At 40.3% G+C, this 18,752-nt stretch overlaps 1 protein-coding gene across 1 annotated transcript in view; it reads right to left on the reverse strand.

Moving 5' to 3' along the window:
• APOOL (apolipoprotein O like) overlaps positions 1-18,752 on the reverse strand; it is a 76,398-nt gene that overhangs the window by 10,494 nt on the left and 47,152 nt on the right. Inside the window, exons 7-8 of the mRNA XM_066248978.1 lie at positions 17,034-17,147; positions 16,708-16,825 (exon numbers count right to left, since the gene is read on the reverse strand). Of these exons, the coding sequence (XP_066105075.1) occupies positions 16,708-16,825; positions 17,034-17,147 (232 nt within the window). The remainder of the gene's footprint in view (positions 1-16,707; positions 16,826-17,033; positions 17,148-18,752) is intronic.

Below are 18,752 nucleotides of genomic sequence, written 5' to 3' on the forward strand. Positions count from 1 at the left end.
CCAGGGCCAAAAAAAGGCTTCAAAATTTTAATTTACCCAGAGCTTATGTCAGACATTAAATAGAGGGATAGGCATTGAGAATCCCTCCGGAGTTTTCCCTATAATCACCTGATTTGAGGTCTCACCTCTGGGGATTTTGATTTATAATTCTTAGGTAGAAGGGATTTTAGAAAACAAAAACAAAAGCAAAACTTCAAGTAATTGTGACGTAAATTCCTTTGGTTTAAAACCAGTTAGCTTGGGTCATTTTATTTCTGCCTTTTTAAAAATATTCATCTCATGACTTTCTGAGTAATTGAGGACTGTGCCTCTCCTCTTAAGAGTTTCTGCAGCCCTTTAACTGATCAGGGGCTCTCTCTATCCTCCCACAGGTTCAGCCACCATAAAACTCTTCTTAGGAGACAAGATAGTGCTGGAGTAGGCGGACGTACCAGCATCTACCTCCCAGAACCAAAGTGGATTACAAACTAATTTTATGAACTATCATCTGGAAAAACCAACTTTGGACTAAACTAAGAGGACTCTTCAACCAAGGAACACTGAAGAAGCCACACCGAGACTGGTAGGAAAAGCGGAAACGCGGAAAGGGCTGCCCAGCTCCTGGGAGCTAACGGCAGCAGAGAGAGACTTGCGTGGCGGGAAGTGAGTTTAGCAGAGGGGAAAGGGTCCTGAGCCCCAGGAACAAAGTCCCAGCCTGCAGCCCCAGAGCCCAGAATAGGCATAAGGACAGTATTTAGCTGGAAACAAGTCAGGATACTGTTTGTGAGAGAGTCTGATTTCTCAGACCCAGGATCCTTCTTAAAGGGACCACGCAGAACATGTTTTTCAAAAACAATCACCTGGGGCTCCTGGGGACGGGGGGAGAGAGGAGAGGACCAGAGTAACAGGAAGAGAGTGTAATCTAGGAGGCATAGGGAGAAACATTTTGGGAGATAGCCATCCTAACCCCTGGGACGAGTCACTCCCCAAAGCTGAAGTGAACATTTCCCCCGGAAACAGCAATACCAGCAAAGGGAAGCAGGAGAGCAGCCAAACAAGCTCCCCCATGGCATTCAGAGCAGAGCCGCATAGAAGGAGGGAGCTTTCGGGTCTACAGTAGTGAGTCTTAGGGTCCGAGCTGCAACGCCCCCCCCCCACGCGGCTGAGGGCGCACCGGAGAGCAGGCAGCAGCGGGAGACAAAAGCGCGGTTCTGCTGGCAGGGGCGGAAGCCAGCTGGCCACCACTGGGCTCAGGTGTGAGCTCAATCTTGCCCGGCTGGGGAGAAGGGGGCGTGTAAAAGCACAAAAGCGGTCAAGCTCAGCTGCCAGCAGCCTGTAATCCAGCCTCCGGGAGAAGGGCGGGAACCCCGAAAAGGGTGGAGACCAGCCCCAGAGCAAGGGCAGAGGAGCACAGCCCTGCCCTGCCCGTGCAACCCAGGCTTGCGGTCTGACTTGGTAACCGGCTCCTCCCGCGGGGGTGGGGCCAAAAGCCCAGAAGAGGCAGAGTTCCGCTACGGAGCTGAGCTTGGGCACGCAGCCCTGCCCGGCGGTAGAGCCAAGGCTAGCAGCTTTTCCTTGAGTGGGATCCTCCTGCAAGGGCAGGGCGAAAGCTCGGAAACAGGCAGAGACCCGCAGCTGAGCAAAGGTGCTCTCCAGTGCCCTCAGGACTGAGCATAACGTCACACAAGGGGGCGGGGCAAAGGCCAAGGCCACCAACCCTTGTGCACCCAAGCACGTGATCATAGCCACTCCTGTGAAGAGAAAATGCGGAGGCAGAGAAATACAACACAAATAAACCAAGAGAAATCCCCAGAAAAGGATCTAAGTGAATCAGATATAACCAAATTACCAGATGCAGAGTTTAAAATAACGATTGTTAGGATGCTCAAAGATATTAGAACAACCATAGATGGCCATTACGAAAACCTAAATAAAGAGATAACAAATATAAAAAAGGACATTGAAATAATAAAAAAGAATCAGTCAGAAATGACAAATACAATATCTGAAATAAAGAATACAATGGAAGGAATTAAAAGCAGGATGGATGAAGCAGAGAACTGAATCAGTGAGTTAGAGGACACAATAAATAAAGGCACGGAAGCAGAGCAGAAAAAAGAAAAGAGACTCAAAAACTCTGAGGAAACTCTAAGAGAGTTCTGTGACAACATGAAGAGAAATAACATCCGCATCATAGGGGTTCCAGAAAAAGAAGAGAAAGAACAAGGGATAGAAACTTTGTTCAAACATATTATAGCGGAAAACTTCCCCCAATTAAGGCAGGAAAACATTTCACATGTTCAGGAAGCACAGAGAACTCCATTAAGGAGAAACCCAAAGAAACCAACACCAAGACACATCATAATTAAAATACGAAAGCTAAATGATAAAGAGAAAATATTAAAAGCTGCTAGAGAAAAAAAGACTTATCACCTACAAAGGAGCCCCCATAAGGATGACTTCTAACTTCTCAACAGAAACACTTGAGGCCAGAAGGGAATGGCAAGAAATATTCAAAGTAATGCAGGACAAGAACCTACAACCAAGACTACTTTATCCAGCAAGGCTATCATTTAAAATTGAAGGAGAAATAAAAAGCTTTACAGACAAAAAAACCCTCAAGGATTTCACTTCAACCAAACCAAGGCTGCAAGAAATGCTAAGGGACCTGTTGTAAACAGATCAAAGGTAAAAAAGAATATAGCAAAAGAGAAATACAGTTTTAAAGAAAAAAATGGCAATAAACAATTACATACCAGTAATAACCTTAAATGTTAATGGATTAAATTATCCGATCAAGAGATATAGGGTAGCTGCGTGGATAAGAAAACAGGACCCATACATATGCTGTCTACAAGAGACACACCTTAAATCAAAAGATGCACAACGACTGAAGATAAAAGTATGGAAAAAAATATTTCACGCAAATGGAAATGAAAAAAAAGCTGGGGTAGCAATACTTATATCAGACAAAATGGACTTTAAAACAAAGACCATAGTTAGAGATAAAGAAGGTCACTACATAATGATAAAGGGAGCAATCCAAAAGGAAGATATAACTATTATAAATATCTATGCACCTAATATAGGAGCACCTAAATATATAAAGCAGACTTTGATGAACTTAAAGGGCGAGATCAACAGCAATACTATAATAGTAGGGGATTTCAATACCCCATTAACATCATTAGATAGATCCTCAAGAAAGAAAATTAACAAAGAAACAGCAGACTTAAAGGACATATTAGATCAACTCGATTTAATAGATATCTTCAGAACCTTTCACCCTAAAACAGCAGAATATACATTCTTTTCAAGCGCTCATGGTACATTCTCTAGAATAGACCACATGTTAGGGCACAAAAGCGGGCTCAACAAATTTAAGAAGATTGAAATCATATCGAGCACATTCTCTGATTACAATAGCATTAAACTAGAAATCAACCACAATAGAAAAATTGAAAAACATTCAAACACTTGGAAACTAAATAGCACGTTATTAAACAATGAATGGGTTAACATTGAGATCAAAGAAGAAATTTAAAAATTCCTAGAAACAAACCATAATAAGCATACATCAACTCAAAATTTATGGGACACAGCAAAAGCAGTCCTGAGAGGGAAGTTTATAGCATTACAGGCATACCTCAAGAAGCTAGAAAAAGCTCAAATAAAAAACTTAACCCCGCATCTAAAAGAACTAGAAAAAGAAGAGCAAGTAAAGCCCAGAGCTAGTAGAAGGAAGGAAATAATAAAGATCAGAACAGAAATAAATGACATAGAGGCTAAAGAAACAATACAGAGGATTAATGAAACCAGGAGCTGGTTCTTTGAAAAGGTAAACAACATTGATGAACCTTTAATGAGACTCACCAAGAAAAAAAGAGAGAGGACTCAAATAAATAAAATTAGAAACGAGAGTGGAGAAATAACAACTGACACAACAGAAATACAAAATATTGTAAGAAAATACTATGAAGAACTGTACGCCAAAAAACTAGACAACCTAGATGAAATGGACAAATTCCTTGAATCATATAATCTTCCAAAAATCAATCTGGAAGAATCAGAAAACCTAAACAGACCAATTACAACAAATGAGGTTGAAACAGTTATCAAAAAACTCCCAAAAAAGAAAAGTCCTGGGCCTGATGGCTTCACAAGTGAATTCTACCAAATATTCAAAGAAGAACTAACTCCTATCCTTCTCAAGCTATTTCAAAAAATTCAAGAGGAAGGAAGACTTCCAAACTCCTCTTATGAGGTGAGCATAATTCTGATTCCAAAACCAGGCAAAGACAACACACAAAAAAAGAAAATTATAGGCCAATATCCCTGATGAACTTAGATGCAAAAATCCTCAACAAAATATTAGCAAACCGGATCCAGCAATATATGGGAAAAAATCATACACCATGATCAAGTAGGATTTATTCTTGGGAGGCAAGGCTGGTACAATATTCGCAAATCAATCAATGTGATTCATCACATAAACAAAAGAAAGGAGAAAAACCACATGATAATTTCAATAGATGCAGAAAAAGAATTTGATAAACTCCAGCACCCATTCATGATCAAAACTCTCAGCAAGGTGGGAATACAGGGAACATACCTCAACATGATAAAGGCCATCTATGACAAACCCACAGCCAACATCATACTCAATGGGAAAAAATTAAAAGCAATCCCCTTAAGATCAGGAACAAGGCAGGGGTGCCCCCTTTCACCACTCTTATTCAACATAGTTCTGACAGTCCCAGCAACAGCAATCAGACAAGAAAAAGTAATAAAAGGCATCCAAGTTGGAAAAGAAGAAGTAAAACTATCATTATTTGCAGATGACATGATATTGTATATAGAAAACCCTAAAGTCTCAGTCAAAACACTACTAGACCTGATAAATGAATTTGGCAAGGTGGCAGGATATAAAATCAATACTCAGAAATCAGAGGCATTTTTATACACTAATAATGAACTGTCAGAAAGAGAAATCAAGGAATCAATCCCCTTTACCATTGCAACCAAAAAAATAAAGTACCTAGGAATAAATCTAACCAAGGAGATTAAAGACTTGTACTCGGAAAATTATAAAACATTGATAAAAGAAATCAGGGAAGATATGAATAAGTGGAGGCATATACCGTGCTCATGGTTAGGAAGAATAAACATCATTAAAATGTCTATATTACCCAAAGCAATTTATAAATTCAATGCAATACCGATTAAAATACCAATGACTTACTTCAAAGACATAGAACACATATTCCAAAAATTTATATGGAACCAAAAAAGAACACGAATAGCCTCAGCAATCTTGAAAAGGAAGAAAAAAGCGGGAGGTATCACACTTCCAGATATCAAGTTATATTATAAGGCCACTGTACTCAAAACAGCATGGTACTGGCATAAGAACAGGCACATAGATCAATTGAACAGAACAGAGAACCCAGAAATAAACCCACAGCTTTATGGACAACTGATATTTGACAAAGGAGGTAAGAGCATACAATGGAGTAAATACAGCCTCTTCAACAAATCGTGTTGGGAAAACTGGACAGCTACCTGCAAAAAATGAAACTAGACCACCAACTTACACCGCTCACAAAAATAAACTCAAAATGGATAAAAGACTTGAATGTAAGCCGTGAAACATAAGCATCTTAGAAGAAAACATAGGCAGTAAGCTCTCTGACATTTCTCACAGCAATATATTTGCTGATTTGTCCCCACAGGCAAGTGAAATAAAAGACAGAATAAACAAATGGGACTTTATCAAACTAAAAAGCTTCTGCACAGCTAAAGACAATAAGAACAGAATAAAAAGACAAACTACACAATGGGAGAATATATTTGACATAGCGTCTGATAAGGGGTTAATAACCAAAATTTATAAAGAACTTGTAAAACTTAATACCAGGAAGACAAACAATCCAATCCAAAAATGGGCAAAAGAAATGAATAGACACTTCTCCGAAGAGGACACACAGATAGCCAACAGGCATATGAAAAAATGTTCAACATCACTAATGACTAGAGAAATGCAAATTAAAACCACAATGAGATACCATCTCACACCAGTCAGAATGGCGCTCATCAATAAAACAACACAGAATAAGTGCTGGCTAGGATGTGGAGAGAAGGGAACCCTCCTGCACTGCTGGTGGGAATGCAGACTGGTGCAGCCACTGTGGAAAACAGTATGGAGATTCCTCAAGAAATTAAAAATCGAACTGCCTTTTGACCCAGCTATACCACTGTTAGGAATATACCCCAAGAACACCATAGCCCTGTTTGAAAAGAAGAAATGCACCCCATGTTTATGGCAGCATTGCTCACAATAGCAAAGATTTGGAAACAGCCCAAGTGTCCATCAGAGGACGAGTGGATTAAAAAGCTTTGGTATATATATACTATGGAATACTACTCAGCCATAAGAAACGATGACACAGGATCTTTTACAACAACATGGATGGGCCTTGATAACATTATACTGAGTGAAAGAAGTAAATCAGAAAAAACTAAGAACTATATGATTCCATACATAGGTGGGACATAAAGATGAGACTCAGAGACATGAACAACAGTGTTGGGGTTAGAGGGTGGGAGGAGGAGAGGGAAGGGGTTGGGGGAGGGGAGGGGGCACAAAGATCATGGCTTTTCAGCATTTGCCATATTCCCCCCTTAATCTATAGACAGACAGCAAATATTTACGTATGGTGTTTCCACTATAAAGACTGCTGTCTTAGGGACAAATGCTGATAAACTATTTCAGCAGTTCCTCCTTCTTCAAAGACTTATATGGCAACATAGAGCTCCATGTTTCATAGGACATACTCAAGCTCACTCCATGCTCCCTGGAGCTTTAGCACAAGGGAATGCCTCCCCCCCCCCCTTTTTTTTTGTAGTTTTTTTTTGTAGTATTTTTTTCTTTTATTTATTTATTTTTTGTATTTTTCTGAGGATGGAGATGGGGAGGCAGTCAGACAGACTCCAGCATGCGCCTGACTGGGATCCACCTGGCATGCCTACCAGGGGGGACTGCTCTGCCCATCTGGGGTGTTGCTCTGTTACAACCGGAGCCATTCTAGCAACTGGGGCGGAGGCCATGGGGCCATCCTTAGTGCCTGGGGTGGCTTTGCTCCGGTGGAGCCTTGGCTGCGGGCGGGAGGAGAGAGACGAAGAGGAAGGAGAGAGGGAGGGGTAGAGAGGTAGATGGGCGCTTCTCCTGTATGCTCTGGCCAGGAATCGAACCCGGGAATCCTGCACACCAGGCCAATGACTCCAACGGGTCTACCATATCATGCTTTTTACTTAAAAAAAAAAAATTACATTTCTTTTGAATGCTGATAAACAGGAGACACCAAATCTTTTTCGCCTGCAAACTACTACCTTCTTTATTAGATCTAGCTAATAACACTGTTTTGTCTTTTTCAAAATAGCTCCAGATATATGGAAAAGATTTATATAGGCGGATGGGGATCCTCAAACCCCTCAGCGAGATCTTCTGAGAATGGCTTTTAAGATACCTAGAGGCAGAAAAAGCCCAATAGAGATCAGGGGAACTACCAGCTTTTAGGATACACCCTTAAAGGCTCCAACACCCCACAGGGGTCTCATAGGATGCCATCTGGGTCCTGCTTCAATAGTGGAAAGGAAGGTCATTGAACTAAAGCCTTCCAGGCTTACACGCCTCTGCTGTGAGGAAACAGGGACACTGGAAGGTGGGCTTCCCCCTCTCTCCTCTAAGGGAGGGTTCAGTCTCTTCCAGCCCTGCTCCAGCCATCTATGACCTAACCTTGCCCAGAAAGCTGGGGTTTGCCACTGAAGGCTGAAGGTGCCCAGGACCGTCAGCCCCATCTACGACACTGTGGACGAGCCTAGGGTATTTCTTCCAAGAAGCAGGTAAACTGATCTCACTTGCACAAGGGTCACTTAACTATGTCTTGCCTGAATAGTCAGGTTTTTTATTCTTCCCTCGAAGATCTCTGTTGTGGGTGTTGATAGTCCTATTTTCTGATGCTTTGTTTAATATATAGTGTTTCCTTTATCCCTCTTACCTCAATGCCCCATTCATATTTCAGGCTGGGACCTACTCTTAATTTAGAGCTCTCTTTCCTCCTTTTGCCAACTTGTATTATGAATTTACCTTTGCCACCCAGCTTAGTGTATCCCAAGGTTCTCTTTACCTTGCCACAGTCACAGAGCTCCAGGGAAAAGCAACCTGGTCTCAACTCTCCAGGCAGAGGAGAAGAGAAGCTCCATATTCACGCATGCTGCAAATGGCTTTATCCAGTCTACCTGAATCATTACCAGCTAGAAGCAGCGGTCATTGGGACTTGGACATGAGCTACAAAGTATAGAATGGTGACAACAATTCCAGTGCCATGTGGACTTTTCCTGTGGGGAACTTTCCTGGATTCCTGCTCCCTGTGACAGCTCCTAAAAGACTGAACTGTGGTTGGGTTGCATTTTTCAGGGATTTGGCATGGTGATGGGGCCAACTTGGACTTAGTGAACATGTTAAGGACACTACTCTTTTATGGATTCTTGCTGTATTGGCCAAGAGTTTGCTTAAAGGCTTTTAATCACTGTAAAGAAAAATAGAGGACTGGATGAAGAAGATGGGGCACATATATACCATAGTATACTATTCAGCTAGGAGAAATGATGACATCGGATCATTTACAGCAGAATGGTGGAGTCTTGGTAGCATTGTGCAGGGTGAAATAAGCGAATCAGAAAAAAACAGGAACTGCAGGATTCCATACATTGGTGGGACATAAAAGCGAGACTAAGAGTCATGGACAGGAGTGTGGTGGTTACAGGGGTGGGGGAGGGAAGGAGGGAGAGTGGGAGGGGGAGGGGTACAGAGAGAACTGGATGGAGGGTGGCGGAGGACGATCTCTCTTCGGGTGATGGGTATGCAACGGAACTAAATGACAAGATAACCTGGAAATGTTTTCTTTGAATGTATGTACCCTGATTTATTGATGTCACCCCATTAAAATAAAAAATTATTAAAAAAATCAATGAACCACATTAAACTTGCTGATTATGCTTTTAATTAAAAAAAAACTCTCCTTAAATCTCAATTCCTTAATCATAATGCTTTCCTTTGTACTTTATCTTATTTTAGTCGCTAATTAAAAACACTTTATGATAAAGTTTTTTGAAGACTTTTTACAAAAGCTGGTGTTGCATCACGAAATAAAGATGATTAAAGTTAAAAAGAGCAGTGAATCATTGTCTCAAAAAGCCATATCTCAAAAGTGATATCTGTTGACTGAAAATTTAGTACACACGTTATTTCATTTATATTTCAAGCAAGTTACAAAATCTTGGACAGCTCAGTAACAAATTGCTGAATGATGTAAAAATTTGTTAGACATTCTACTTTGGTTTCTGTTGTATAAAATTGGGATGATATCCAGTATCCAGCTTCTTGTAACTGGGACACTTAAAGTACTAGTCACTGCAAAATCCTGTCTCATACTTGGTTCTATTCTCTCCATTCTTTTTTCTCTCTCTGCCTCGGTTGAGCTATTTCCTAAATACCTGTATTTTAGTTCATTAACTTATATACTTTCTTGTATGTACTCTTCTATTAGACCCATCTAATAAGTTATTAATTTCAGTACTAAAATTTTCACTTCTAGAATATCCTCTTTTTTTTTTTTAGATTTATTGATTTTTGGAGGGGGGGGGGAAGTCACCCAATCTATTCTGTAAGGTGGTAAGTGGTGGCCATGCTGTAAGTTACACGCTCCCAAAGTGAGCTCAGTAAGAGCTCAGTCTTAGTAACTCAGCCGACCTCTGATCCCGCCCCCCATCCCACCCAGCCCTCGCATGGCACTCCCAAGCTACGCTGAGAGCCTGGGGACTTCTGTCCCCCTTACACCAAAAATCTGTAAGAAACTCGGCTGGAGGTTTGGAGATTGACTATTTTGTCTCCTGATCCATAAAAAACCTGGCGAATATCACAAGGAGGGAAATGAGGCTTGTCTGTATGGCACACTTCCTCCCTCTGAATCAGGATCAGCAAACTTTTTCTGCAAAGGCTAGAAGTGAGTATTTTCAGCTTCCTAAACCATGAGGTCTCCCCTGCAACCACTCAACGCTGCCGTCGCAGCGCGCAAGCCGCCAGGTGACACATGGGTCAGCGCCTGTGGCTGTGCTCAGACAAGGCTTATTCATTGACACTGAGATTTAAAGTTCAGAGAATTTTGATGTGTCAAGAAATATTTTTCTTTTCATTTTTTTTCAGCCATCTAAATCATGTACAAACCATTTCTGGCTGTGGAGTGCACGGAAAGGGGTGAGATGCCGTGTTTGGCACAAGGGCTTCAGAGGGACATTGATCTTGTGGCACTGTAAGAGATTTCCCCATTTCCATTATATTTTGAAGAGGTTCATGTCACCAAATTTCCAAATTTGTGATTTATGAAATATAATAACATCATTTGCCCCATAAATGTATATGGATAATAGGAAAAAACTAAACAAAACAACCAACTCATATCCAGAGCCATGAGACAGTCACCCAATATATTCTGTAAGGTGGTAAGTGGTGGCCATGCTGTAAGTTACACGCTCCCAAAATATGCTCAGTGAGAATAAATTTATTTATTGGCAAATGGCTAATCACTATAGTCAAATGATAATGATACCATCTAAAACTCATGAAGAGATTAGTATGTGCTTGATATTGTACTTTGTGTTTTACATGTGATAGTGCACTTAATCCCTACAACTAAGTGAGAAACAGAAACACCCTTGAAACAGAAACCAAACTAGAATGTCTAACAATTTTTTACATCACTCAGCAATTTGATGTAAGAGCTTAGTTTATGGATATTGTTAAGCAAAGTAGACACACCCAATCTTATATGAAATATTTGTCACATGCTTATTACAGTATGTCTGTCTGATGAAGAAAACTATTTCATAAACTTTTCACTTGCACTGAGCAAAGCCTGCCACAAGGTGGCAGTAAATGTACACTTGAGAAGGAAGCAGGAACATTTAACCCTTTTTGTATGCTATGGACCACTTCTCAATAAATTGAGCTGTCCAAGATTTTGTAACTTGCTTGAAATTTAAATGAAATAACGTGTGTACTAAATTTTCAGTCAACAGATATCACTCATGGCTTTTTGAGACAATTATTCACTGCTCTTTTTAACTTTAATCATCTTTATTTAGTGATGCAACACCAGCTTTTGTAAAAAGTCTTCAAAAAAACTTGATCATAAAGTGTTTTTAATTAGCGACTAAAATAAGATAAAGTACAAAGGAAAACATTATGATTAAGGAATTGAGATTTAAGAAGAGTTTTATGGTGGCTGATCCTGTGGGAGGATAGAGGGAGCCCTTGATCAGTTAAAGGGCTGCAGAAACTCTTAAGAGGAGAGGCACAGTCCTCAATTACTCAGAAAGTCATGAGATGAATCTTTTTAAAAAGGCTGAAATAAAATGATCCAAGCTAACTGGTTTTAAACCAAAGAAATTTACGTCCCAATTACTTGAAGTTTTGCTTTTTTTTTTTTTGTTTTCTAAAATCCCTTCTACCTAAGAATTATAAATCAAAATCCCCAGAGGTGAGACCTCAAATCAGGTGATTATAGGGAAAACTCCAGAGGGATTCTCAATGCCTATTCCTCTATTTAATGTCTGACATAAGCTCTGGGTAAATTAAAAATTTGAAGCCTTTTTTTGGCCCTGACCAGTTGGCTCAGTGGTAGAGCATCGGCCCAACGTGTGGAAGTCCTGGGTTCTATTCCCAGCCAGGGCACACAGGAGAGGCGCCCATCTGCTTTTCCAGCCTTCCCCCTCTCCTTCCTCTCTATCTCTCTTTTCCCCTCCCACAGTCAGGGCTCCGCTGGAGCAAAGTTGGCCCAGGCGCTGAAGATGGCTCCATGGCCTCCGCCTCAGGCACTAGAATGGCTCCTGTTGCAACTGAGCAACGCCCCAGATTGGCAGAGCATCGCCCCCTGGTGGGCATACCAGGTGGATCTCAGTCAGGCGCATGCGGGAGTCTGTTTCTCTGCTTCCCTGCTTCTCACTTCAGAAAAATACAAAAAAAAATTGAAGCCTTTCAATAAATTTTGAGATATAGCAATCTAAAGGTAAAGGAGCCTTTCATGGGTTAGCTGAATATTTGGCTAGACTTGGGACAAGAATATAAATTTAAAAAGTAGGTAGAAGTGTTGCAGAGCTTAGTTTATGGATATTGTTAAGCAAAGTAGACACACCCAATCTTATATGAAATATTTGTCACATGCTTATTACAGTATGTCTGTCTGATGAAGAAAACTATTTCATAAACTTTTCACTTGCACTGAGCAAAGCCTGCCACAAGGTGGCAGTAAATGTACATTTGAGAAGGAAGCTGGAACACTTAACCCTTTTTGTATGCTATGGACCACTTCTCAAAAAAATGTTTTAAGTGCGTAAAATAAAATGCACAGTAATATATGAGCTTCCTTAAGTGTATGAAACAATAATATCTAACAGAAAATCTAATAAAAACCATAGTTTTGAAGTAGTGGTAAGTGTAAGAAGAAAATATGTGTGATTTCTATTAGTAACAAAATCTAAAGTACTGTTAACACTGTTGTGATTTATTTCCTACACTTGTTATTGAATGTCCATTTCTAGACAAGGTTAATGAAAATAAAGACAAGTTCCTCCACCTGAGTTCACAGATCACAGGAATTCTATCCTCAGATCCTCTAAATTGAAGCATCTGTATCCTATGAAAAACCATATTAGTCCCACGGGTAGGGGGTATTAATTAGTTACAGAGGGTCCACAGGTGATGACAGCCTTGACATATGACATTTCAAGTTTGTAACACTCGCATAAAAACTAAAAAAATTGAGATGTGAGTGTTTCCGCTTATACCATTAGCACTGTCCTTAGGGGCTACGTGGGTGAACTATTATGGTTACTCACAGTGGAAGAATATGTAGTAACCAGTGTATGAGCGAGGGAGTCGGTGTCCCCCAGTACGCTTACCCACACCATTTTGGACTGTTAAAAGCGTCATTGTTCCATTTGTGTTAGGCTAAGCAATGTTTTGTCTTACATCAAAATTGAGGTTATGTCACTGTCTAGGAACAGAACTGTGTTGTAACCCGAGAACCCCCTTTATCTGGTTTGTAACATATTTGCTGAAGTTACGTATAGGAATTCCACACTTTATAAAATAAATGTTTCTGAAATGATAAATGTACAATCAAGCATTGTATATAAATCTATTTCTCCTCTTTGTTTTCATCATAAACTGGAAATGAAATTTCTCTCTGGAAAAAAGAAAGATGTGTTGACGACATGTAATAAAATTATTTAAAAATGAGTCAGATTTTAAAAAAATTTAAAGTAAAAACATTTCTAAAAGTATTTGTTTCTGGCCTGACCTGTGGTGGTGCAGTGGATAAAGCATTGATCTGGAAATGCTGAGGTCGCCGGTTCGAAACCCTGGGCTTGCCTGGTCAAGGCACATATGGTAGTCGATGCTTCCAGCTCCTCCCCCCTTCTCTCTCTCTCTGTCTGCCTCTCTCTCTCCTCTCTAAAATGTATAAATAAAATAAAATAAAAATTTTTAAATGTATTTGTTTCTGATGTCACTATGTAAGTATAAAAAGTTGTTTTGGCCCTGGCCGGTTGGCTCAGTGGTAGATCGTCAGCCTGGCATGCGGGAGTCCTGAGTTTGATTCCCGGCCAGGGCACACAGGAGAGGCTCCCATCTGCTTCTCCACCCCTCGCCCTCTTCTTCCTCTCTGTCTCTCTCTTCCTCTCCCATAGCCAAGGCTCCATTGGAGCAAAATTGGCCCGGGTGCTGAGGATGGCTCTGTGGCCTCTGCCTCAGGCACTAGAATGGCTCTCATTGCAGCAGAGAGATGCACCAGATGGGCAGAGCATCGCCCCCTGGTGGGCGTGCCGGGTGGATCCCGTTCAGGCATATCCCGGTCTGACTGCCTCCCCATTTCCAACTTTAGAAAAATACAAAAAAAAAATTGTTTTTTGCCTACTTTCTATGTGCAAGATATTATATGCAGAACTTTGTGCACATTATTACACTGAATACTAAAAATAATTATGATATTGTTACTCCTCTAACCCTCCTGTTACTGAAGAGCTAGGGCTGTTGTGTTGGAGGGGCAGGTAAACCTGAATTCATTCCTGGCTCTACACTGATCAGCTGATTGACATCGAGCAAGTTTCCTAACCTCTCTCACCATGGCATCGGCCAGCATGTGGAAGTCCTGGGTTCTATTCCCAGCCAGGGCACACAGGAGAGGCGCCCATCTGCTTTTCCAGCCTTCCCCCTCTCCTTCCTCTCTATATCTCTCTTCCCCTCCCACAGCCAGGGCTCCGCTGGAGCAAAGTTGGCCCAGGCGCTGAAGATGGCCCCATGGCCTCTGCCTCAGGCACTAGAATGGCTCCTGTTGCAATTGAGCAATGCCCCAGGTGGGCAGAGCATCTCCCCCTGGTGAGCATGCCGGGTGGATCTCAGTCAGGCGCATGCGGGAGTCTGTTTCTCTGCTTCCCTGCTTCACTATAGTCAAATGATAATGATACCATCTAAAACTCATGAAGAGATTAGTATGTGCTTGATATTGTACTTTGTGTTTTACATGTGATAGTGCACTTAATCCCTACAACTACGTGAGAAAAACACAGTTAGTAGTCCCCATTTTATAGATGAAGAGACTGAGGCTTGAGGATTTCAGATCCATGTCTTATTTTAAAATTTGTGTTCATCATCACTACTGTTTCTCGGGTCTTGGACCTTTGGGTCTGCATGTGAAAAGTAGGATGGTGGAAATGATGAATCCCATTGTCTATTGTCTATCACCTCTGAATGATATGTGATAAGGTGAATGGTATGGTCACATCTCTTTCCTCTACACATGTCCTCAGCAGGCTTTCCGCATTCCACATTACCCATGACAAGGGGGTCAAGGGTACCAGAATCCAGATACATAAAAAAAGGGGTCATTGGCAGCCCTGGCCGGTTGGCTCAGTGGTAGAGTGTTGGCCTGGAGTGTGGATGTTTTGGGTTCGATTCCTGGTCAGGGCACACAGGAGAAGCTACCATCTGCTTCTTCACCATTATCTCTCCCCTCCTCTCTCTGTCTGTTCCCCTCCTGCAGCCATGGCTCAAAGAGCCTCTGTCTCAGGTGCTTAAAACAGCTTGGTTGTGAGCATTGGCTCCAGATGGGCAAAGCATGGTCCCCAGATGGGGGTTGCCATGTGGATCCCAATTGGAGCACATGTGGGAGTCTCTTTCTCTGTCTCCCCTCCTCTCACTTGGAAAAGAAGAAAAAGAAAGTCATTGGCTAGGGACAGTTAAACAGTAACATGTTTCATCTCCACAAAGATACTCTGAAACGGACAGGCATTTAGAAAAATGACAGGGTATATTATTCTACACTTCTGGGAAGATGGTCAACTGTGGATTATTCAGAGAAAGTACAAAAACTGTGTAATGTATCTGGATTAAAAAGGAGAGGTGACAGGAAAAGAGTGAAACTCCAATCAAGTTTGTTATTCAGACTAAACTGGTTTTCAATTAGCGCTCTGTACACAGCAGAAAGAGCTTGGACTTTGGTGTTGGGGCTATCTCATCTATAAACACAGCTCTGTCCTCTGAGCCCTAGGACTTTGGGCAAGTTATACAAGTCCCCCGAGCCTCATTCTCTTCACCATAAACATTACAATTATGTAGACATTGACATTATTTATTTTTGTTTTTGGGGTGAGGACTGAATAACAACATACGAACAGCTCTTTGCACCACAGAGGAGGTGCTGCATAAGGGGAGCCTGAATTACACAATGTTATCATTATTTCCTAATTCTTTTTAATTTAGAAAATTAAATTTAATGGGGTGACACATCAATAAAAGTAGAGTACACAGGTTTCAGGTAAACATTTCTATAGCATTTGAACTATTGATTGTGTTGTGTATGCATTAATTCCTAATTCTTTACCTCTGAGTTGGCCCTATTTCCTTTGCAATAAGACAACTTCCTGGGCAGTGCCAGGGACACTGTACAGAGAGGATCTATGCCAGTCAGGGATTGGTGGCTCTCTGTAAACGCATGTGGAGATGCCATTAAACACTGTCACCATCTTATTGATCACAGTGAAACCATTATAGTGTTTGTCTAGAAAGTATCATTTTCACTGATCGGTCCCACAAAGTACTAATTCTCATTAACTAATATTAGCAAAGTTATTAGTATTATAATGGGTGTCATTTTTACTATTGGATATTGAAAGTTCTCCCAGTATCTAAACTAAATAAAAAATGGTGGCAGACAAGACTAAGGGGGGAAATCACACAAAGAATGGAAGGCTGATATTTCTTCTGTGTAGATGTGACTCATATTTATAGCTTGTAAATTGATGGAATGCAGAAAGGCACATTTTTCTCCACCTGATTAAAAAGTTCATTTATAAAGTTATATTAAATGCTTCACTCACCCAACTGACCAGTGCTGCTCTCTACCCCCCTGTGCAAGGATCTGTTAGGAACTAGGTCACAGTTAGAAAAGTCCCAGGTACCCGAGTAGCTTATAACCTAAAAATATATACAAACCACAGATATGATAAAGAAAACATTATGAAAAAACACATAGATAAGTTCAAAGTAATAATTACAATATTATAAATATGTTAAAGAAAGCATGGAAACCAAATTAAAATATCCAAACAAACCTGAGGGGGTTTCTGGTTTGGTCTTCACTTCAGATCTGAGTTCTTTCGGTAAAGCCACGGAGTGTTGCGAGTCGTGAGGTACTTTTGCAGGAATTTCTATTCCAGCAGAGCTTCCTGGCTGTTTACCAAAGAGATTTTTTTTCCTTCATAAGTAAATCATTTGACAAAAAGCAGAAAACATCTGATAAAATGATAGCATGCAAAGGTATGTTCCTTCATCTTTTTTTCATTCTACTCTTGACCTCTGTCTAGAGCTCCCAGGACAAACCAACACCCACTCAAACAAAACTCAAAATGTCTACATTGTTGGTCCATTTAAACTTGACCTTAGTGTTTCCTTTAGGTTCAGGAAGTGATTCTTTTTTGTTGTCTTTTGTCCACAATGATTTAAGTGCTTCATAAATGTCCTGACTTGCAGCATAGGCCTTTTTCCCAGTTACCTAATTAAAACAAAAAGTGAGACAGATAAGCTATTTTTAAAGAGTTGAAGTAATTCCTTTAATGTTAAAAATTTATGTCAGGATTTTGTAACAAGCCAAGTTAGAATCAATAGTAAAGATCTGAATGAACTTCTAGATGGCATAACATAAAGCTCCATTTTAAATCTTACATTAAAAATCACTTGCTTCATGTAAAGGGGTAAAAATAAATGTACACTTAGTAAACCAAGGGTGAATCCTAACGTGAACCATGACCTTTGGGTTGTAATGATGTGTCAGGGTAGGTTCATCAATCATAACAAATGGACCAGTTGAGGGAGGGCTCAGAGGAAGTTACCCATGAGAGCAAGGCTTGTTCTGGAAATCTCTGTTCCTTGTCCTGAATTATTTTTGTGAACCTAAAACTGGTCTAAGAAATGAAGTCTTACTAACCGTATAGTTAGCATTCACACTGTGGATTTAAAAGTATGCTAATTTAAGAGTTTGGGAAAGACAGTTTGAGATAATCAACAGCTGATTGAGAAAACAAGACTTATGATGCTACAAAGTAAATGTTTTGTTTAAATATGTATGTAGCTTTCTCTAGTCATAATGAAAAAAGCATCAATGTATTTCTACAGAAATAATTCTCTTTTATCGGTCCAAACATGACACACAAAATGAACTACCAACACTAAAGCAACATCGTACACCCTTTAGGAATCTCTTGAAAGGTATGGGACCTCTTCTTCAGAAAAATCCACATATTGTGGAAGAGCTCTCACCTGACTTCTTTCTAAGAGACTTGTCTTATAAAGGTGTTTTAAAAATTTATAATAAATGATGTTCATAGAATGCTGAATAATCATCACTAGTGGATACTCTTCAATATGTTCAAGTACTGCCTTTCACAAGTGATCTATATGCTTAGCATGAAAGAAGTTTGTTTCCAAGTCTCTACATCAGTTTTACTATATCAATTTAAGTGCAACAAAAAAAAGATGAAATATGAGGGTGAAAAAATTGCTGTGTATAGCAAAATTCAGTTAAATACTTTGTCAACACTCAAAAGTGTATTACTTTCAATTTTATAACCCACATATGAGGGAATTCATATGGTTCTTCACTTTTTCCATCTTATTTATTTCACTTAGCATTGTATCTCAAGGTCCATCCATGTTGTCACAAATGGCAGTATTTCATCCTTTCTTATGGCCAAGTAGTAATCCACTACATATATGTAGCATTTCAACACTCTATCAAAGGAGACTTTGTTTCCAAGTCTTAGCTACAGTGAATAATGCTGCAATGAACAAAGAGGTGCATATATCTTCACAAATAAATGTTTTCAAAATTTTCAGGTAGACACCCAATAGAGGGATAGCTGGGTCATATGATAGTTCCATTCCTAATATTTTGAGGAACCACTACAGTTTTCCACAGTGGCTGTACCAGTTTATATTCCCACCAGCAGTGAATGAGGGTTCCTTTTTCTCCACAGCCTCTCCAACACTTGTTATTACCTGTCTTGTTGATAACAGCATATCTAACCGGTGTGCAGTGGTATCTAAATGTGGTTTTGATTAGAAGTTCTCTACTAGCTAGTCAAGATGAGCATCTTTTCAT

This window comes from Saccopteryx bilineata, chromosome X (genome assembly GCF_036850765.1).
Source record: "Saccopteryx bilineata isolate mSacBil1 chromosome X, mSacBil1_pri_phased_curated, whole genome shotgun sequence".
Classification (NCBI taxonomy): domain Eukaryota; kingdom Metazoa; phylum Chordata; class Mammalia; order Chiroptera; family Emballonuridae; genus Saccopteryx; species Saccopteryx bilineata.